The following is a 23,808-nucleotide window of genomic DNA, read 5'->3' on the forward strand; positions in this document are numbered from 1 at the left end:
TAACATGGTTTTCAGCACTTGACAATGCTCTTCTATCCACAAGAGTCAAAATCCTGCAGAGACAGTCTCAAGCCTATTACCTCCGACTCATAATATATTCGTGCCTACAAATACTATGCTACTACGGGGAGGCAGCCCATAATAGATAAATTAGCTAGGAAGAGGTTTTTCAGCCCGAAGACGCCCATCAAAACCCCAGTTTATATAATTATCCCGTAAGTTTACCGCAGATGATTTCTGGCTCTTCATTCTCGGTGCGAACAAAAAGCTCCTCCCACTTATTTCTGCATTAGCGGGTTAGTGTGTTTTCGTCAATCAATGAGAAATGGTTATGAAGTGCATTATTCGTAATTGTGAAAGCAGAAAAAAACTTGGTGAGCCAGCCAAGTGGTTTGCAAGTGTCCCATCTCACAGGTATGATTGAATTTATATACAAATTATGACTTAATCTATTATTTACATACAGTGGACTCAACTGATTGGTCTATGTAGGATTTTATAAGAAAAGGGGCGGGGGTTGATGAAATTTGTGAAAATAAGGATTTATTTTTCTTCTAATAACTGGTGGAATAGGTGTGATGGTTTCAGGGGCGGATCCAGGAGTTTTTTTAGGGGGGGGGGCAAAATAGGTTGATCCGACAAACTTACGTTGGGAGCAAGTTTAATTAATGCAAACTTGCGTTAATTAGGTAAATTTAACTACTTTAGACTACTTTAGGGGGGTAACCCTCGTCCCCCCTCTGGATCCACAACTGGATAGTTTATCATTTTTTTTCACGTCGCGATATTTACTTTCTCAGATTGTAGTTCCTGTGATATTTGAAAAGTCTAGTTACCTGTTTTGGCGGAGAGCCTAGATAAGACTAGTTTCCTTTTCGATCAATGTTTTCGTATGAAATGGGCAGACCTTTCCTTAACTTTAAACAATAAACACCTCTGTTTGAAAATCTTTGCACTTTGTGAATTTAGATAGCGATAAGGGTTCCTGATTGAGACCAATTTTAGGAATTGGGTTCTAATTATTGGTTGCTGTGGTAAAAGTTGTCACAATGGCCCTATCCAAGAAAATACCAAACGTCTGTTAAGAAGTGTTTTTCGTAAAATTCTTAGGAAATTTTCAGAAAATTGAAGGACATCACACATTTTAGTGGCAGATCCAAAATTTTACGGGGCTTTACGCTAGAAAAGCTCCTATTAGTAGAATATTCTTCCAGTTTGTTTACCAGAAAATAAATAAAATACATTTTCTTACTGCTGAGTCTGTATAATCTTAGACCTTTACGGCACAATTTCCAAAAATATTTCTAAGACTTTTTTCTAACGGGGAACTATAAAAAATAATACATTTTTAGCTATACATTTCAAAGATTTCAGCCGCTGTGGTAAAAGTTGCCTAATAGCCCTATCCAAGAAAATACCAAACGTCTGTTAAGAAGTGTTTTTCGTAAAATTCTTAGGAAATTTTCAGAAAATTGAAGGACATCACACATTGTAGTGGCAGATCCAAAATTTTACGGGCTTTACGCTAGAAAAGCTCCTATTATAGAATATTCTTCCAGTTTGTTTACCAGAAAATAAATAAATGCATTTCTTACTGCTGAGTCTGTATCAATCTTAGACCTTTTACGGCACAATTTCCAAAATATTTCTAAGACTTTTTTCTAACGGGGAACTATATTTAGCTATACATTTCAAAGATTTCAGCCGCTAAATTTTACGTTTGATTTTCCAGGGCAACAGAATGGCTAACAGTGTGTGGCCGGGAGGATATTTTGAGAAAACCCGATTTTACTACTTATATAAAGAAGTATGCCAATGTATACAACCACCATTTTGGCCAACCAGACCCTGTTTGTGAGGAAGAGGGTCTTCACAGCAGACGTCGGAAAGTTAAATTCAATGCTATACCACCTCTGCTCTTACCCAATAATCCAGAGACTATCGAAGGCCATTTAATATTTATTGAAGGCCAATAATATTTTAAACTTAAGCTTAGTATATAAGATTTAAAATTAAAATATATTTTCATTTTGGAATTACGAATAAAGTTGCCCGGTTTAAGTATCGGAAGTTTAATAGTGGAAATCACAGAAGGAAAACTACTAAACTGACAATATTGAATAGAAGGAAGGGGGGTGGAGTATACAATACATAGAATGCAATAAATAGGGATCTTTACCCTAAGCCCTCCCAAATACCCTAAGACGCCCTGCTAAAGATGTCATGTTTGGTCAATGCTAATGACATAAAATAGGATGAATATATAATAGTTTAGAAACAAATTTGGGCTATATATTTGCAAATTTGGGGGTTGGGGGTAAATACGTAACCTAACCTAGGTACCTCCCCTAAACCCCCCCCCCCCCAAAAAAAAAACAGCTTAAATATCGTAAACGCATTGAAAACCACGCTTTGCATTGCATGACTCTACAGCGGTCACTTGAAATAACCGGTCTCTGGCGGTTTTATGGCTGCTGTTTTTTTTTTGCGTTATATAAAAAGAGTAGTCGCTTAATACTTCAGTACCGGGATTGTTTTTTACCGTTTATTTTTTTTTTTTCATCGCGGTGAAAAGAGACTTCAAAAAAGAGATGTATTTACTACCATACCCTGAAACCTTAGGCAATTTCTCACGCTTCACAGCCCAGATGAATTTCTAAGGACTCTAGGGGAATTGTTTTTCTCTTTCAAAGCCTTTCTGACTGCCAATTTAAGGTCTTTTCGGTACTTGTGTACTGCGCTCGCAAACACTCAGGTTTACGCTCTGTAAAACTCTAGAACAGACCTTTCTATCTGTCTGTATTAAGAAACAATTAGTTTACGCTCAGTGGAAAACGAGTTTCGGGTGACAGAATACATTGGAATTATATAATTTGGGCTACATAATTGCACATTAGGGGTGGAGGTGGGGATTAGGTTAGGTTACCCCCCCCCATCTAATGTGCAAATATATAGCCCAACGTTTGTTCTAAAGTATTATGCTTTCATCACGTTTTTGGTCTTCAGGTCTGGTAAATCATACAAACTGAAAAGTAAGAAGAAAAATAATAAAACGGGAGAAAGTCACACTTAAAAGGCTTTAGTCGTCATCAGACTCTTCCGAATTTATAGCGTCGACTAGTGTCAAAGCCTGACTGACATTATAAACTTGTTTCCATTTCTTGGTAGCCCAAATCAAGTCACTGGAGATAACCCAGGCATATCCTCTACTTGACGACCTGAGAAAGAGTTGCTTTTTTTCATTAGAGACAAAGCACACGAGACATTTAGCCTATTCAGTTTCTTAGTTTTGATAACCAACGACATGGAGAAATGTCTCTAGGCTCCAGCACTCGAATATGGCATGCTGCAGTTAGAAAGAACTTGTGTGAGCATGGAAAAAGTTCGTTTCCAGTAGTATCTTCAAAAATAGACAAAGCTTTCCAAAGTTTGCATGGATTTTCGAGATCTGAGTACGGAACGCGACGAAGAATCGTTTTTCTCCGTGACGGGAGCTCTTGCCGTTCAGAGTATAATGTCTCTCTCATTTTTATTGTCTTCCCCTCCGTCTTGCAGGCTCTCAAGGCTATCTATGTAAATCGTGGCATCAGAGGCATAACCGATAGTATTTGTCTCTCGGGAGAGACGGGTTCATGAGGATCAAGAGCTCTCAAATTAGACAGTGTTTCATCGAGACAGTTTATTCTTTTACGTGTCTGGTCAGCCAGTTCTATGTAGTTGAGTTTTATTCTTTTTCTAAAAGCGTAGAGTCCTTATGTTCGAGAGGGAACGCAGTGAAATGCGCTTCTATATTTACACCAAAGGCAAGCATATGATTAGGTAAGTAGTTCTGAGGGACTAGAACAGTTCTGAAAACGTCATGATTGTTGATTGCTACCGTTTCGACGAACCCTCTGGGCACTTTTTGTAGAGCTTACGGGCCTTGAATAAAAGTTAATGAGTGCATGCTCATCCGCTTTGGAATTCTACATTGAATTTATTTATCTTTGGCAGCATATAATTCAGGAAGCGCAGGTATGCCTTGAACACTGGCTTTATCATTATTGCACAGATAACCTTTGCTTTCTCGACAGAGGATCTCTCACTGACAGCCCCATCTACAGCAGAGTCAAGAGAGAGCCAGCGAACACAACATACGGAGAGCAATCGGTGATTTGGAACGTCTGCGAGTTCTTGATATTCGATCCAATCTCTTTGGGTTACTCATGACAAACCCAATCGGTACATTGATTGCCAATAAGTAATCGGTGATTAGTTTCGTCTAGCTCTCTCCACTCGCATCGTTAACCTCTAACAACCTCAGAAATTCTTCCTTCAGTTTCAAGTTTTCATCTACATAATTTGCAATTCACACTAGGCTACTTTTGGTCTAGCGATCGGTCAACTCGTTGGCAATCAGAGGAAAAAAAAGTCAGTGCCCAGTTTCTTCGACATAAGTTTTGTTTCATATGAAGAAGTTACAATGGAGATCAAAGTAGTTGCTTTGGTTCTCTTGATTTTGATGCAATTTCCGAATCGCTCAAAGTGAACTTTACGAGTTTTTCCATAGAGTTCAATTTCAAAAACGGAATGTCTTCGACAGTGAAGGAGGTGCGACAATCCAGCGACAACAATCCAGTCGCTGGATTGAATATGTCTAGAAGAACTTCTCCTTTTGTAGTATCCACGCTTTTCACTTGACTTTGGCAATCAGCATGTTTCTTAAAAACAGACGCACTCCCTTTCAGACGTTTCTTGCAATATTTGCAGTATTCTGATTTCGAATAAACAGGGCATCGCATAATAAATGTTTTCAGTTCTCTGTTCTTGTAAATATTCGTCCCTAAGCTTCCTGTTACTACAGCACTCTTCCCAAGCGTTCTACTGACCTTTCGCCGACATTCTTAATACCTACAAAATTTGCATATACTGATCTGAGAAGAGAAATAAGATCACCTACTTGTTTATCCATGGGCTTGCATTATTGTGTGATACCTGAGCTGTACCAGTGTCGGATCTATGAGTTTTATCTATGACTCTTTCACTATCTAATTTGTAATCTCATCTCTTGGCTTCTATTTCTCTCTCATTTTCACCACTATCAAAAATGTTGGATTTGTCAGATTTATTCTTTTCATTTACTCCCCAGCTTCTTGTTGCAGCGGACCACTTTACGGTTTAATTTCCCAAGGCTTGATCTTCATGATCTGCAAGCCCAACAGAGGTTTAGTAAAGAGCAGCTCACTCAATGCATATGAAAGTATTGTCTTTTCTATTTTGTTTTGCTTTATTAACAGGCTAATAACAGGGACAGTTTATGGTTTGCCTGCTTGCCTTATTTTCCCCAGCAGTGTATTTTTATTGATGTTGAACTAAGGCTAGATGTCTGAAATGGGATAAATATCCAAAACAGCAAACCACAAACTTGTCCCTGTTATTAGCCTGTTAATAAAGCAAAACAAAATAGAAAAGACAATACTTTCATATGCATTGAGTGAGCTGCTCTTTACTAAACCTCTGTTGGGCTTGCAGATCATGAAGATCAAGCCTTGGGAAATTAAACCGTAAAGTGGTCCGCTGCAACAAGAAGCTGGGGAGTAAATGAAAAGAATAAATCTGACAAATCCAACATTTTTGATAGTGGTGAAAATGAGAGAGAAATAGAAGCCAAGAGATGAGATTACAAATTAGATAGTGAAAGAGTCATAGATAAAACTCATAGATCCGACACTGGTACAGCTCAGGTATCACACAATAATGCAAACTCCATGGATAAACAAGTAGGTGATCTTATTTCTCTTCTCAGATCAGTATATGCAAATTTTGTAGGTATTAAGAATGTCGGCGAAAGGTCAGTAGAACGCTTGGGAAGAGTGCTGTAGTAACAGAAGCTTAGGGACGAATATTTACAAGAACAGAGAACTGAAAACATTTATTATGCGATGCCCTGTTTATTCGAAATCAGAATACTGCAAATATTGCAAGAAACGTCTGAAAGGGAGTGCGTCTGTTTTTAAGAAACATGCTGATTGCCAAAGTCAAGTGAAAAGCGTGGATACTACAAAAGGAGAAGTTCTTCTAGACATATTCAATCCAGCGACTGGATTGTTGTCGCTGGATTGTCGCACCTCCTTCACTGTCGAAGACATTCCGTTTTTGAAATTGAACTCTATGGAAAAACTCGTAAAGTTCACTTTGAGCGATTCGAAATTGCATCAAAATCAAGAGAACCAAAGCAACTACTTTGATCTCCATTGTAACTTCTTCATATGAAACAAAACTTATGTCGAAGAAACTGGGCACTGACTTTTTTTTCCTCTGATTGCCAACGAGTTGACCGATCGCTAGACCAAAAGTAGCCTAGTGTGAATTGCAAATTATGTAGATGAAAACTTGAAACTGAAGGAAGAATTTCTGAGGTTGTTAGAGGTTAACGATGCGAGTGGAGAGAGCTAGACGAAACTAATCACCGATTACTTATTGGCAATCAATGTACCGATTGGGTTTGTCATGAGTAACCCAAAGAGATTGGATCGAATATCAAGAACTCGCAGACGTTCCAAATCACCGATTGCTCTCCGTATGTTGTGTTCGCTGGCTCTCTCTTGACTCTGCTGTAGATGGGGCTGTCAGTGAGAGATCCTCTGTCGAGAAAGCAAAGGTTATCTGTGCAATAATGATAAAGCCAGTGTTCAAGGCATACCTGCGCTTCCTGAATTATATGCTGCCAAAGATAAATAAATTCAATGTAGAATTCCAAAGCGGATGAGCATGCACTCATTAACTTTTATTCAAGGCCCGTAAGCTCTACAAAAAGTGCCCAGAGGGTTCGTCGAAACGGTAGCAATCAACAATCATGACGTTTTCAGAACTGTTCTAGTCCCTCAGAACTACTTACCTAATCATATGCTTGCCTTTGGTGTAAATATAGAAGCGCATTTCACTGCGTTCCCTCTCGAACATAAGGACTCTACGCTTTTAGAAAAAGAATAAAACTCAACTACATAGAACTGGCTGACCAGACACGTAAAAGAATAAACTGTCTCGATGAAACACTGTCTAATTTGAGAGCTCTTGATCCTCATGAACCCGTCTCTCCCGAGAGACAAATACTATCGGTTATGCCTCTGATGCCACGATTTACATAGATAGCCTTGAGAGCCTGCAAGACGGAGGGGAAGACAATAAAAATGAGAGAGACATTATACTCTGAACGGCAAGAGCTCCCGTCACGGAGAAAAACGATTCTTCGTCGCGTTCCGTACTCAGATCTCGAAAATCCATGCAAACTTTGGAAAGCTTTGTCTATTTTTGAAGATACTACTGGAAACGAACTTTTTCCATGCTCACACAAGTTCTTTCTAACTGCAGCATGCCATATTCGAGTGCTGGAGCCTAGAGACATTTCTCCATGTCGTTGGTTATCAAAACTAAGAAACTGAATAGGCGAAATGTCTCGTGTGCTTTGTCTCTAATGAAAAAAAGCAACTCTTTCTCAGGTCGTCAAGTAGAGGATATGCCTGGGTTATCTCCAGTGACTTGATTTGGGCTACCAAGAAATGGAAACAAGTTTATAATGTCAGTCAGGCTTTGACACTAGTGGACGCTATAAATTCAGAAGAGTCTGATGACGACTAAAGCCTTTTAAGTGTGACTTTCTCCCGTTTTATTATTTTTCTTCTTACTTTTCAATTTGTATGATTTACCAGATCTGGAGACCAAAACGTGATGAAAGCATAATACTTTAGAACAAACTTTGGGCTATATATTTGCACATTAGATGGGAGGGGTAACCTAACCTAATCCCCACCCCACCCCTAATGTGCAATTATATACCCCAAATTATATAATTCCAATGTATTCTGTCACCCGAAACTCGTTTTCCACTGAGCGTAAACTAATTGTTTCTTAATACAGACAGATAGAAAGGTCTGTTCTAGAGTTTTACAGAGCGTAAACCTGAGTGTTTGCGGTATAGTACACAAGTACCAAAAAAAGACCTTAAATTGGCAGTCGAAAGGCTTTGAAAGAGAAAAACATTCCTAAGTCCTTGGAAATTCATCTGGGCTGTGAAGCGTGAGAAATTGCCTAAGGTTTCAGGGTATGGTAGTAAATACATCTCTTTTTTGAAGTCTCTTTTCACCGCGATTAAAAAAAAAAAATATTAAAACGGTAAAAAACAATCGGTACTTAATTATTAAACGTAATCTTTTATATAACGCAAAAAAAAAAAACAGTCATAAAAACCCGCCAGAGACCGGTTATTTCAAGTGACCGCTGTAGAGTCATGCAATGCAAAGCGTGGTTTTCAATGCGTTTACGATATTTAAGCTGTTTTTTTTTTGGGGGGGGGGGGGTTTAGGGGGGGAGGTACCTAGGTTAGGTTACGTATTTACCCCCAACCCCCAAATTTGCAAATATATAGCCCAAATTTGTTTCTAAACTATTATATATTCATCCTATTTTATGTCATTAGCATTGACCAAACATGACATCTTTAGCAGGGCGTCTTAGGGTATTTGGGAGGGCTTAGGGTAAAGATCCCTATTTATTGCATTCTATGTATTGTATACTCTACCCCCCCCCCTTCCTTCTATTCAATATTGTCAGTTTAGTAGTTTTCCTTCTGTGATTTCCACTATTAAACTTCCGATACTTAAACCGGGCAACTTTATTCGTAATTCCAAAATGAAAATATATTTTAATTTTAAATCTTATATACTAAGCTTAAGTTTAAAATATTATTGGCCTTCAATAAATATTAAATGGCCTTCGATAGTCTCTGGATTATTGGGTAAGAGCAGAGGTGGTATAGCATTGAATTTAACTTTCCGACGTCTGCTGTGAAGACCCTCTTCCTCACAAACAGGGTCTGGTTGGCCAAAATGGTGGTTGTATACATTGGCATACTTCTTTATATAAGTAGTAAAATCGGGTTTTCTCAAAATATCCTCCCGGCCACACACTGTTAGCCATTCTGTTGCCCTGGAAAATCAAACGTAAAATTTAGCGGCTGAAATCTTTGAAATGTATAGCTAAATATAGTTCCCCGTTAGAAAAAAGTCTTAGAAATATTTTGGAAATTGTGCCGTAAAAGGTCTAAGATTATACAGACTCAGCAGTAAGAAATGCATTTATTTATTTTCTGGTAAACAAACTGGAAGAATATTCTATAATAGGAGCTTTTCTAGCGTAAAGCCCGTAAAATTTTGGATCTGCCACTAAAATGTGTGATGTCCTTCAATTTTCTGAAAATTCCCTAAGAATTTTACGAAAAACACTTCTTAACAGACGTTTGGTATTTTCTTGGATAGGGCTATTAGGCAACTTTTACCACAGCGGCTGAAATCTTTGAAATGTATAGCTAAAAATGTATTATTTTTTATAGTTCCCCGTTAGAAAAAAGTCTTAGAAATATTTTGGAAATTGTGCCGTAAAAGGTCTAAGATTATACAGACTCAGCAGTGTACTCAAGAAATGTATTTTATTTATTTTCTGGTAAACAAACTGGAAGAATGTTCTATAACAGGAGCTTTTCTAGCGTAAAGGCCCTTAAAATTTTGGATCTGCCACTAAAATGTGTGATGTCCTTCAATTGTCTGAAAACTCCCTAAGAATTTTACGAAAAAAAACTTCTTAACAGACGTTTGGTATTTTCTTGGATAGGGCTATTGTGGCAACTTTTACCACAGCAACCAATAATTAGAACCCAAGTCCTAAAATTGGTCTCAATCAGGAACCCTTATCGCTATCTAAATTCAGAAAGTGCAAAGACTTTCAAACAGAGGTGTTTATTGTTTAAAGTTAAGGAAAGGTCTGCCCATTTCATACGAAAACATTGATCGAAAAGGAAACTAGTCTTATCTAGGCTCTCCGCCAAAACAGGTAACTAGACTTTTCAAATATCACAGGAACTACAATCTGAGAAAGTAAATATCGCGACGTGAAAAAAAAATGATAAACTATCCAGTTGTGGATCCAGAGGGGGGACGAGGGTTACCCCCCTAAAGTAGTCTAAAGTAGTTAAATTTACCTAATTAACGCAAGTTTGCATTAATTAAACTTGCTCCCAACGTAAGTTTGTCGGATCAACCTATTTTGCCCCCCCCCCCTAAAAAAAACTCCTGGATCCGCCCCTGAAACCATCACACCTATTCCACCAGTTATTAGAAGAAAAATAAATCCTTATTTTCACAAATTTCATCAACCCCCGCCCCTTTTCTTATAAAATCCTACATAGACCAATCAGTTGAGTCCACTGTATGTAAATAATAGATTAAGTCATAATTTGTATATAAATTCAATCATACCTGTGAGATGGGACACTTGCAAACCACTTGGCTGGCTCACCAAGTTTTTTTCTGCTTTCGCAATTACGAATAATGCAGTTTGTAACCATTTCTCATTGATTGACGAAAACACACTAACCCGCTAATGCAGAAATAAGTGGGAGGAGCTTTTTGTTCGCACCGAGAATGAAGAGCCAGAAATCATCTGCGGTAAACTTACGGGATAATTATATAAACTGGGGTTTTGATGGGCGTCTTCGGGCTGAAAAACCTCTTCCTACCTAATTTATTTGCTTTTGACTGTCCCCTTGTAGTAGCATAGTATTTGTAGGCACGAATATATTATGAGTCGTAGGTAATAGGCATGAGATTGTCTGTGCAGAATTTTTACTCTTGTGGATAGAAGAGCATTGTCAAGTGCTGAAAACCATGTTATTACTAAGATGGGCCCAGGATTGCACAAAGTCTCCATTCATGGAGGTCCCAGGGACTTCTTGCTGCCCGGCTGTAAGCCGGCTTAAGCACTTCGGTGTAGACTTGGGAAGATATGTGATCCCCGTCCTGCACTGGTATCCGGGATCATTGCTTTTCCTGAGGCGAAAATAATTTCAATGATTTAAAGAACATGATAATTGGAACTTGGAATGTTACGACATTAAAAAATAACTATCGTATCGAAATTTTGACTGACGAATTCAGACGATTCGAACTGGATTTATTAAGAGTTTCAGAAACTCATATCCCAGGGATAGGAAGCATGAAATTAGGTGATATAGAAATTGTTTACTCAGGCAGGAAGGATGGGGTACATAGACAGGGAGTAGGGCTCATGATGAATAAGGAAGCTGCTAAGTCTTGCTTAGGCTGGGAAGGTATTAATAATAGAATACTAATTGCTCATTTTATGACTAAAAAGTTAAGGGTATCAGTTATAGTAGTATACGCCTCTGTAGAACCGACTGACGGAGATACTAGTGACTCGATGAATTTTACTTACAGTTACAGGAGCAAATAGACTGGGTCCCAGGTAGAAATATGATGTTATTACTGGGAGATTTTAACGCCCAGGTTGGTAGAAATAGGAATAGATGGTATCCTAGCCTAGGTAAATTTGGTGTAGGAAAAGAAAATAGTAATGGATACAGACTTTTGCAATTTTGTAGTTATAGTAAACCAAAGACTGGCAGGATCAAAACAAGATACTAGGGTATATAGGAGTGCCGTTATTGATGTTAAAAGTAAAGATCACCATCTAGTAGTGTCAAGTGTTAATTTAAAGCTGAAATATAGAAAGGGTAACTACCTCCCGGGAAGTTATGATGTTGGTAGACTCCAGGATAAGAATTTGAGAGAAACTTTCCAGGAACAGTTGAATATTAAACTTCAGAGTTTAAAATTAGATAATGTGGAAGATGGTTGGAATAATTTTAGAAAAATAATTAGTGAAGTTGCTGAAGGTGTATTAGGGAAGAAAGCTAGAACTGCTGCTAAGAATATTAGTGAAAAAGCTTTATGTTTAATAGAAATGAGAAAGGACTTGTACAAGAATTATCTGAGTCATAGATCATATGAAAACAAACGGAATGCAAAGAAAGTGGAGAAAGCATTAAAATATGAACTAAGGAGGTGTGAAGTGATGGCCATGGATAAAATTGTCGAGAGTCTGGAAGATGCAGCTAGACGGCATAATAGTAAAATATTGTTCTGGCATGTTAAAAAATTGAGAGGGAGTAGTCAATCCAGACTTGGCCTAGTTAAAGATGGGAATGGGGCCGCAATTAGCATAAGGAAAAAACTAAAGAGAGATGGGCCTAACATTTTGAGAATTTGCTAAACCGAGATAGAGTTGCAGAAAAAGATCTAGAGGAAAAGGAAACAGTTTGTGATACCTTGGATGTGAAGCAAGATTTGTTTGGTGAGGAAGAATTAGCGACAGTACTAAAAGGATTAAAAATTAATAAGGCTCCAGGTGCTGATAGGGTGGTAAATGATTTTCTTAAATATGTTGGCTCTGAGGTTAGAAATAAATTACTGAAGATTATGAATATGACTTTTGACAAAGGAGAAGTACCTAACGATTTTAGGAAAACCTTAATTAAGCCACTTTATAAGAAAGGTGACTTAATTAAGCCACTTTATAAATCATACAAATTGAAAAGTAAGAAGAAAATAATGAAACGGGAGAAAGTCACACTTACGAGGCTTTAGTTGTCATCAGACTCTTCCGAATTTGGAGACCGACGTCATCAGACCGACGACATGGAGAAATGTCTCTCTGCTCCAGCACTCGAATATGGCATATTGCAGAGCTAGAAAGAACTTGGGCAAGTATGGAAAAAGTTCGTTTCCAGTAGCATCTTCAAAAAAGGACAAAGCTTTCCAAAGTTTGCATGGATTTTCGAGATCTGACTACGGAACGCGACGAAGAACCGTTTTTCTCTGTGACGGGAGCTCTTCCTGTTCAGAGTATAATGTCTCTCTCATTCATATTGTCTTCCGGTCCGTCTTGCAGGCTACCTTTGTAAATCTTGGCATCAGAGGCATAACCGATAGTATTTGTCTCTCGGGAGAGACGGGTTCATAAGGATCAAGAACTCTGAAATAAGACTGCGTTTCATCGAGATAAGTTTCTACACAGATTTGGATGAGCCTTTCCCAATATTAATGCCAACTAAGAACGTAGCAAAATTGGTTAGCTGATTACGAGAACCAACGACAGCGTGAAATCCCTCCAAGTCTCTCATAAAGGGGCCATTTTCAACACTTGTCTTCAATCATAATTTTGCGCAAATGTTTTGTTCTCACACCCAACTATAAATACGATTCTTAAATTCCCTCAATAATACAAGGTTTGGACTAATGATTGTTTTTCGGGTTGGCTTCTAGTGATTTCTCTTCAAGCAATTCACAATCAGTAAAACCCTTCAAAAATTGTTAGTATTTGCACTTTTCCTTCAATCTTCAACTATATAATGATGCCGGGTTACTATACGCATTTTTGTAGAACTAGTTGAACTACTTTTGTTTTTTTGGTAAACAGCATAAACAACTTCAAATACTCAAGATTTTAAATTTGTTATGTTTGCTGTTTATTGTAAATTTTTAGTCATATAAATATTTTAGCAAAATAATGAAAATAGAGTAATTACAGTACTTCAAAATTAACTACCAACAATTTAGTTTACTGAATGAGGGGTCGAATACTCCTAGCTGAAATTAATTATTTTGTGGGTTTATTCATTTTTGTAAATCAAACCGTGATGAAAAGAATATGATATTTTAAGCTTGGTCTATAAGATTTAAAATTACGATATATTTTAATTTTGGAATTACGAGTAAAGTTGTCCGGTTTAAGTTTCGGAAGTTTAATAGTGGAAATCACAGAAGGAAAACTACTAAAATGACAATATTTGGTAGAAGGAAGGGGGGGGGTAGAGTAAACAAGACATAGAATGGAATAAATAGGGATCTTTACCCTAAGCCCTCCCAAATAGATATTCTATAAGTGGTCATCGTTTTGGATTTTGTTTACCGTTTTAATCTTTTTTTTCATCGAGATGAAAAAAGGTTCGAAAAAGAGATGTATTTACTACCATACCCTGAAACCTTAGGCAATTTCTCACGCTTCACAGCCCAGATCAATTTCCAAGGACTTGGGAATGTTTTTCTCTTTCAAAGCCTTTCGACTGCCAATTTAAGGTCTAATTTTGGTACTTGTGTACTATACCGCAAACACTCAAATTAACGCCGTGTAAAATTCCAGAATAGACCTTTTCTTTTGTCTATATTAAGAAACAATTAGTTTACGCTCAGTGGAAAACGAGTGGCGGGTGACAAAATGCATTAGAATTATATAATTTGGGCTATATAATTGCTCATTAGGGGCGGGGGTTAGGTTAGGTTATCCCCCCCCCCTTTAGTGTGGAAATATATAGCTCAAATTTTGTTCTAAAGTATTTTATTTTCATAACGGGTTGGTTTTTTTCATTATAATTAGCCTATTTTTACTTCTTGAGTGTTTGCGGTATAATGCACAAGTACCCTTATTTTATACACTAGTCCAGGTAAAACAACGAAAAATAGGCCAAACCTCGGTGTTTTAGCGATAGAAATGTTTTTCACCCTGAAAAACACATCCCTAATAACAAATGTCAGCTCAACTAAATTTGGCAGTACAGAAATATTCGTTTTTCCGGGGAAAAGAGGGAGAAGGGGAGGGAGGGGTGAATCTTAAATTCACATTTCTGAAACATTTTCTGCATTCAAAGGACATTCTTAATTAATTCAAGTCCAAGGAAGCCAAAAACGATACAAGAATCGGAAAATTCAGTCCCTTAGTATCCCATATTAACCCTCAGCGAAGTCAGAAGAAGATGAAAAATCAAATTCCTAAGTTGTTCAGTATTACATAGATTAAAAGGTCGTTTCCTATTAATTCAAGTCTGTGGAGATAGAAAGTGACATCAGAATCAAACAATAATATCACTAAGCACTCTATTTCCACCCCATGTGAGGCCAGAGGGGGATGAAAAACCGGAATCCTTATTTCGGCAATATTCACACACAAATGAACACCAAAATGTTCAGAGAGATTCAATTAATAATATATACTGCTTCTCTAAAAATCTGAGACTGGAAACTTGTATATCTGAAAGTTTGAAGTCTGAAGACCGGAGCTGGAATCTTTCGCCAAGCGGTCAAACGTCCATTATAACTGATATTTATAATAAGCTTGGAAAAAATCCAGGAAATCCAAATAATAATAAGTATGTGAATTTAATAAGCTTGGATTCCTTGCCGTTAATATTAAAGTGCATATCTCCCTTTGACTTTCTTCACATCCTGCACCTATCACAGGAGACAAAATCTCGCAGTTGAACTACACATTATTCCAACAGCCCCGTGCATCATGTCCTTAAGCTGCATATAATTTGAAAATGACATGTTAGCAAACAAAAAAGTACATCCTTTGAATTACCATTTTTGAGACCTTACTCAAGAAAATTGCAACCCCCCTCATTGAAAAAAAATCACTTTTTTTGCATGAGCAGCAGGGATATGCTCTTTATTCAGGCACTGGAACATCATAGAGAGCTGTTCAAGGACTCGTAAAAAATAAATCTTATATGATATTGTTTTGTTATGTGCCTAAACTCGATACGGCCGTCATAAAGTGCCGCATGGTACACTAAAAGTGGAATTTGCTTGACATTTTTAGAATGGAAAGGCTGAGTCAGACACATGGCCATCATAGAGAGCTAATTATGCGTTCATTTATGAACTAAATTTTATATTTGATTGCTCTTTATAAATTTGACTTTATGAGGCAACCATAAAGTGACACATGGCATCCACAAAGTTTGTTTTGAGTTTTCTTTTCATTTTTAAAAATAAATAGTAACAAAAAAAGTAATTTTGTCCATTGAAAAAATTCAGTGGACAAATTTTCCTCCACCCCTGTGGAAATTCTTCTCTATGGAAAATATCCTTGGAATTCTCCTTACATTAAAAATAGCGACAGCATTTTTAATTCAAAGTATTCGGAAAAAAAGTTTCTGAATTATTAACTTACTCGTTGAGCATTGTTTGATTAAGAATATCCATTAAATCTAAACGATTCATGGCAGCATTTAGGTAGAAACCTTACATTAATTAAAACTTACCAAGGTTGCCAATCGGGTGGGGAAAATTGACGCCTAGAGCTTGAAAATTACCTTCTCTGCATTCTCTGTAGATTGTTTATTGTTTTAAAAAATAGAGTCGCGAGAAAGAGTCAAACTTTAGCGTAAAGAGCGAGGTGTTGAGAAGGGGACAGCCCCTTTTCATATACGGAATAATTTCTGGCGGTTTGAAGTTATAATGTCGCTCCTTGCTTTCAGTTAAAAAAAACTTGTTTTTTATTTAATTTCTGAACGTTTTTGAATTAATGCAGGTTTTGATTTTTTGCTAATTTTACATGAATAATTAAAACGAAATTTGCGTATTGTTTTTACTTTTTTTTGGCTAAATGGCTTTCTCAAAATTTTGATCGGACGATTTTGAGAGAAAAGGGGCGGGGGAGGGGGCCTAGTTGCCCTCCAGTTTTTTTAGTTACTTGGAAAGCGCATTAGAACTTTTAATTTTATTTACGAACGTTTTTATTAGTAATAAATACACATAACTTACAAATTAACTTACGTAGCAAACTTCTATATTCGTATATTTTTATTACGTATATGAGGGGGTTCACCCCCTCGTCAATATCTCGCTCTTTACACTAAAGTTCGAATTTTGTTCCAATTCTTTCAGTTTGACCAGTGGATCACGAAGGGAGGGGTAGGATGCTTCTTTTATGTCTAAAATTACCTTCACCAAGCGAAACTTGGTCTCCTAGTGCTGCATATTAAAACCGATAGCAATAGATAAAGAGTATGGATTGGTACCGCTTATTTGTGAGCATAGAATTTCAAAATTGTGAGAAAAACATACATATATTGTTTGGATTCACTTTATCTTACTTGCAGCAAATATTTTGTACAGCATGCTGATGCAAAGATAAATGTCACACCAGTAGTGCTGTCGTTACGTGAAATGCGACTAATAACAGTAAAAATCCTCGGCACACTTACGTCAATCCTTTTTTTGGAGTCTTTTGTGGCGTTTTTTGCCGTTTTTTTGGCAAAGAGCTTGAAAAATCCTAGAAAGCCAATCGATTTAAAACTATCGGTACATAAAACTTCTCAGCTTTAGAGGCAGTATTGCAGCTGCGGCCCATTCGTTTAAAAACTATTGGCTTATAAAGCTTTTAACGTATTGCGCTTGAAATCTATCAGTGACAAACCTTAGATTGTCTTAGTAAAGAGAAATGTACCTCCCGTAACCTATTACATATAACATTAACGTTTTATTACTTTTTAGTAGGGAAAAAATAATATTTACCAACTGTTAAAATGAAATGTCTGGTAAATACTAGCATTTTTGCAAATTAAGTTAATCAAAATTAATGAAAATGCTAACTGGTTAATAGCTTCCTTATTACTAGCTGATTAATATAATTAGTTATTATTTAATGTAACTTAACATAACTTCTTATCGTTTAAGTTGCCTTTACTTGTACAAACCATCATTACACTTTCAGTAAAAAATGTTTTTCATTTTGTTAGAACTTCATAGCAGTGCTTCCATTTCTACTATATTTTAGAGTAGACTTTATACTTTATTTTGAACGTTTCTCCTCTAATATTTTTAGATACTTTAGTACTTTATTTCTACTTTAGATTTGGATTTTCCACTTTTTTCCTTGCCGAGCCTATTCATTTTTATTACGAAAATAAGAATTTTGGATTTTGGATACAACGGCGGGATTTCGGCAAAAGCGATTGACAAACGTTCTTGTTTTTTTGTCGGACTTGGATAGACCTGCGAAACTTGAAACAAAATGACCAACGGGGATGGACTGAAGGTTTTACTTTTGGAACGGGGTGGCATCCATCAAGACGCCAAGTAGAGTGCTAATGTTCACACTGGTAATACAGCATAAGAATCAATTCTGTTAACATTCCTGTTCAAATAGTAAGCACGATAACATACTTACTTCCGGATTGTGTCCTACTATAATTCTTCTCCATTTTTTCGCTCTTAAATACTTTATTCCCACATTAGTGGAATGGAAGCAGTCACTGCATTATTATCGATCCCGGTGTATTGGTGTATCATTTTCAGGTGGATTCATGTACGATGTTTTATGGAGGGCATAACCAAAATAGCAAGAAGTTAACATGTATTTTACACAGAGGTAGTTTTGCATTTGTAGGTTAGTATATGAATCCAAAATGCAAGGCATAGGACCATATCAGTGTTCACTAGGCGTTTCAATTACAAGCAAGCGAATTTGGAGGTATATTGGAGTTTCCATTTAAATATTGGACGTACAAAATTAAAACAATTAAATTATTTCTGGAACTGATCCCTCCCCGTACCTAACCTCTATGACTAATCTACAGCCGATTTGACCTATCTAGCTACGGTACAATGATTATTATAAGAAACACTAAGTCTTATTTCTTTTTTGGTGATTATTTTTCATGTTTTTCAATGAAGAAAATTCTGGATTTCAGTGATTTCTGGTTTTTAATGAGTCCATGTCTGTCCTATTTGCAGATGTAGAGGGTGTATTCATATCCACTTTGAAAACTATAAAACAAGAAAAAATATATATTGAACTGACAGGTTTTAGCAAGCGAAAAATACTTATCTATCAGGGGAAACAATTTTTCTCGGGCAAATTTGGCGAAACAGGAAGTATAGTACATTTTTGTATTATTGGTATTTTCGTAAATAGGTAGCGCTGCCTAAGTAAATACCGATGTTAGCACAATGTATTATTTATTTATTCGTTTTTTTTTTCTTAGACCAAAGGGGACTTCGTATAGAAGGAATAATCGTAGAAACTTCAAAAAGGAATCAGTCGATCGGAAATTGAGAGTGCTAGTGCCCTTTTTGATAGTAAAAAGTGATTGGAATACAACTAGCCCCCCTCCCAGGCCCACCATTTCCCTATACACATCCAATAAAAATTTTGAGATTGCCACTTTGTCGAACATAGCTGAAAGATCTGGAAATTATGTCTTTGAGGACGACAACCCCATACCCCCAAGCCCTCAGAGAAAGGGTTATAAGTTATGCCCTGGGGGCATATAAGGTTTTTTATAGAAAGCACTGTCGGAGAAACTTAAAAAATGGCTCATTCGATTGGAAATTGAGAGGGTTAGTGCCCTTTTTGATAACAAAAAGTGATTGGAGGGCGAATGCCCCCACGCTCATCATTATCCCAAACACTTCCGATCAAAATTTTGATATAGTCATTATGTTCAACGTAGTTAAAAGGTTCGGAAATTATGTTTTTGGGGTTGACCATCCCCCCCCCCACAGCCGTCAGGGCAATGGGTTGTAAGTTATACCCTGGAAGTATATACTGTTTTTTTTATAGAAAGCGTTGTCGTAGAAACTTCAAAAAGGAATCAGTGGGTCGGAAATTGAGAGGGCTAGTGCGCTTTTTGATAGTAAAAAGTGATTAGAGTGCAACTAGCCCCCTCCCAGGCCCACTATTTCCCTATACACATCCGATAAAAATTTTGAGATAGCCACTTTGTTGAACATAGCTGAAAGATCTGGAAATTATGTCTTTAAGGATGAAACCCCCCCCCCCCCAAGCTCTCAGAGAAAGGGTTGTAAGTTATGCCCTGGGGGCATATAAGGTTTTTTATAAAAAGCACTGTCGGGGAAACTTAAAAAATTGCTCATTCGATTGGAAATTGAGAGAGTTAGTGCCCTTTTTGATAGCAAAAAGTGATTGGAGGGCAAATGCCCCCACGCCCGTCATTATCCCAAACACTATGTCTTTGAGGATGATAACCCCACAGGCCTCAGGGCAAGGTTTATAAGTTGTGCCCTAGGGGCATTTAAGGTTTTTATAGAAAGCATGGTCACATCGAATTTGGAGGGGGTCATTGGATCGGTAATCAGAAGCTCTAGTGCCCTTTTTACGAGTCAGGCTGATCGGAAGGCAGCTAACCCTCCCCCCCCCCCCGTACACACACGTAATATTGTCCCGAAATACATCTAATAGAAATTTTTAGATTGGCATTTTATTTAAAATAGTCCAAATATTGTATAACAAGGCCTTTGAAGTCGAAACAAACCTTCAGGGCCTAGGAGCAAGGATTGTAAGTGATACCCTGGGGGTATTTAAGGCTTTTATGTAAGAGATGGTTAAACAAACTTTAGAGGAGGCTCATTTGTTCAAAATTGGAAGTTCTAGTTTCCTTTCAAGAGTCAAAAGAGTCAAACCCTTCTTTTCACAAAAAAAAATTTACTGAAATTGTAAGATAGCGATTTTGCTAACACAAGTCCAAGGAAAATATAAAAATACCTCTAGGGTTGACAAACCCCCCAGTCCCATAGGGATAGGGTTGTAAGTCATTTCCTGGCTGAGTATAAGGATTTTCTGGAATGGTGACCGTACAGACTTTAGAAGGAGCTCATTTGATTTAAAATTGGAAGTTATAGTGCCCTCTTTAAGAGTCAAAAGTGATTTGAGAGAAACCAGCCCCCCTCCACGCTTATCATTTTCCCAAGGACATCAAGTCTATATTTAGAGATAGCAATTTTATTCATTGTAGTTGAAGCGTCTGGAAACCATATTTTTGAGGAAGACACCTTTCCCCTCACAGCTCTCAGGGCAAGGGTTGTAAGTTATGTCCTAGGGGCATCTAAGGTTTTCAAGGAAAGGGTGGTCGTATATGCTTCGGAGGGACTCATTGGACTGGTAATCAGAATTTCTAGTGCTCTTTTTAAGAGTCAAAGCGATCAGAAGGCAGCTATCCCCCTGCCCCACACGTTGTGTTCTCCCGAAATACATCCAATAGAAATTTTGAGACAATCATGTTATTCAAAATAGTCCAAAGATCATATAACAAGGCTTTTGGGGTTAATACGAACCACCAGAAACTGGAGGTGAGGGTTGCAAGTTATGCCGCGGGGACATTTAAGGTTCTTATGGAAGGGATGACTGTTTAGCTTTAGAAGAGGCTCATTTGCTTGAAAATTGGAAGTTCTAGTGCCTTTTTAAGAGTCAAAAGTGACGGAGGGTATTTAGATCCCCCCCCCCCGATAACTCCTTTTTCCACCAAATGTTTCTGATTGAAAAGATAAGATAGCCGTTTTGTTCAATATGGTCCAAAGAACATATAATGGATCCTCTGGGGTTGAAACATCCCTCCAGTGCCCTAGGGATAGGGTTTTAAGTTATGCCTTAAGGGTATATAAGTTTTATAAAGAATGGGCGGTCATATAAGCTTCAGATGAGGCTCATTTGATTAGAAATTGGATACTATAGTGGTATTTTTAAGAGTCGAAGTGATTTGAAAGCAACCAGCCCCCCTCCCTCCATACTCATCATTTCCCTGAACAAATCTAATCAAAATTTGGAGACATTTATTTTGTTCATCGTAGTTGGACGATCCGGAAATTATTTCTCTAAGGAAGACAGCCCCCCCCCCTAGAGCTCTCAAGGCGAGTGTTTTGTTTATGCCCTGGGGGCATGTAAGGTTCTTATTAAAATGGTGGTCGTGTATGATTTGGATGGGACTCGTTGGATAGTTCAAGTGCCCTTTTTAAGAGTCAAAGTGATCAGAGCGTAGCTACAACTCTCCCCCTTCCCCCCATACGCCCACACAGGTAGGTCGTGTTTTCCCTAAATATATCCAATAGAAATTTTGAGACAGTCATTTAATTCAAAATAGTCCAAAGATCGCATAACAAGGCTTTTGGGGCTGATACAAACAAGGTTATCAAATACTTCTAATTGAAAGAGTTACACTTGAATAGCTAGTCAAGGCTTGAGTTCTGAGGTTATTAAGATCCTTTAGTTCAAATTATTGTTTCTCGGAAAACCATGAATAGCCGTATTTGATTAGATATCAATTTATTTGTTTAACTTCAGCCAAGATATCATATATTTATATCTTGTAAAAGTTATTAGTGTTCCTTGGACCTTTGATAAACTTTATCTCCAGGAGGAAAACTACCAATTGAATTTATCTGGGCAGAAAGGACTTGCAATTCTCAGTTTGACAATTTAATTCCCCTCTTTCCTTAACCTATCTGTATAACATCGAAGTCGCCTTTATATAAATAGTCGGCAGGGGCTAAAGAAATGAAAGGGTGGCTAAAGAGAGAAATGAGGTCTCCTTTCGTTTACATGTCAGAGAATACACAAGGGGGGGGGGGCAATGTTAGTGTCCAATTTTCTTATATGTAAGATTTTTAATTAATTCCTGGCAAGTTCCAAGGGTCACTAGGTTCGAAAAAAGGGAAGCAAAAAAGGTCTCCTAACATTGACTCGTTGGTTAGGGTTTCTTTTCCGTTCCTTAAACCTTTGGCTATTCACAAGTTTAATTTTTTGGGAAGAAATTATTTTTTGCCCTATTTTAACCTTTAAAATGCTTAAATAGCCCAAGCATTGGCTAATTAAGATGTGCTAACCAAATTATAAACCTAATCACCAAATAGAATAAAATCTAGAGTCCTAAGCTATTTACGCGCGTATTTCCCGCTTTTAATCAATTAGATTACGCATCCTTTAATTAATAATAAATCTATTGACAACCCTCAAAGGGGAACTTTTGCCCTGGCTCCAATTTCAGTTTAAATGGCTCAAATGTAAGTATTAATTATTTCAAAATAAGATATTGATTTTATCCCAAGTGACAGAAATCTCTCTGAAGTTTAGTACTTTATTTCAGTGTTATTCTCAAAGAAAAATTATACAGGCTAGTGGTAGCTTTTTATCCTAGTTAAAAAAGAACTTCACTTACTCAGCTCCTAGCTTCCGAGGCAAAACTACTTCGATTTGTCTCTGATCCGTACATTTTATTCAAATTGGTACTTGATTCGCTTAGCGACTTTCCCCCGTCCTTAACCAATCACATCCTTTTTGTTTAAAAGTTAGTTTATTCTGGCCGTGATTCTGAAAGCTTGATATATCGTAAGATTACGACATTCTACTCTGTCTTATACAAAACTGGTCTAAATTGGGCATTCAAATATTTATTAGGGTTCAAGTGTCGTTCAATGCTCAAACAAAGATATGTCTTTTCAAGATTTCCGACTGGGTTACACAAAGCCAAGTTATTTTCAAATTTAAGTTAATTTGAAATAGTCGCTATATTTCTGATCTATTGGAGCAAACGGGATTCCAAGTTTTACTGAAATTGAGCTACCAAAATTGCACAAAATAAGCCTCCTTACAACCTCCCCCCTTAAATTCCTAGTATGTTTTAAAAGGATTAAAAGAAAAGAAACACAAATTTACTAAGAACCACTGTAACTAAATTTTTCCTTGTACTACTTCTAAATTGAACCCCTGAGACTTTTGGTCTCCATAATCAGTCCATAATTTTCTTAATTTTTTAAATATCAGTCCTACTGAAATAAGTGTTATTATAGATATAAAGATTGTAAAAATATTAAAAGTCAATGTCCAAAATATTGATTCATCTTTCCATTTTTACTTCTTGCTAGGAAACTCGTTTTTGCCTCGCTTTATCTAAGCCGATGGTTGAACTAACCCTATTCTGAAAGTAAATAGAAAATAAATATTCAATTTCGTCTTCCGAAATGTAGTAGAACGTTTTAGTCTTTTATCCTTAATCTGTTATAAGTTATTAAAAATACTTCAGTACAACTTGGCCTTAATATAAGCTTTTCAAACTATCCTCTAAAAGTTTCAGGTTTTCTTTTTCCTTTTATAATTCAAGCGTTTCGTCAACAAGTAAAATTAAGGTTTAGTCATAACTCTCGTCCTTTATTGACAGTCATGACTGTACTTTGGTGAGGATATTAGAGACACTTTTCCATATTGTAAGTGAATCCTTTAAAAAGTATTTAAAGGTGCCTAAAGGTCCAGTAACAATGGAAGACTTGACAAACCAAAAACAAATAAAAAATATATTCCACGAGGAAAAAATTTTGTACCTGTTCTCTCTGTAAAAAAATGCGA

At 37.0% G+C, this 23,808-nt stretch overlaps 1 protein-coding gene across 1 annotated transcript; it reads left to right on the forward strand.

The window, feature by feature from the left end:
- The first annotated feature begins 267 nt into the window (after positions 1 to 267).
- Positions 268 to 1,976, forward strand: LOC148949652 (uncharacterized). The gene is made up of 2 exons (XM_089092748.1): positions 268 to 414; positions 1,733 to 1,976. The coding sequence occupies exons 1-2, from the start codon at positions 326 to 328 to the stop codon at positions 1,974 to 1,976; spliced, it is 333 nt and encodes a 110-aa protein (XP_088948874.1). The 5' UTR covers positions 268 to 325.
- Positions 1,977 to 23,808: the final 21,832 nt, after the last annotated feature.

This window comes from Artemia sp. Qi Xiang Cuo, chromosome 8 (genome assembly GCF_049724085.1).
Source record: "Artemia sp. Qi Xiang Cuo chromosome 8, ASM4972408v1, whole genome shotgun sequence".
In the NCBI taxonomy this organism is placed as follows: domain Eukaryota; kingdom Metazoa; phylum Arthropoda; class Branchiopoda; order Anostraca; family Artemiidae; genus Artemia; species Artemia sp. Qi Xiang Cuo.

What these genes read in the sequence shown, in the direction of transcription:
- LOC148949652 (XM_089092748.1), top strand. Translation starts at nt 326, where the DNA reads ATGGTTATGAAGTGCATTATTCGTAATTGTGAAAGCAGAAAAAAACTT. An exon ending in GCAAGTGTCCCATCTCACAG is followed by an intron (nt 415 to 1,732) that starts GTATGATTGAAT and finishes TTGATTTTCCAG; the next exon opens with GGCAACAGAATGGCTAACAG.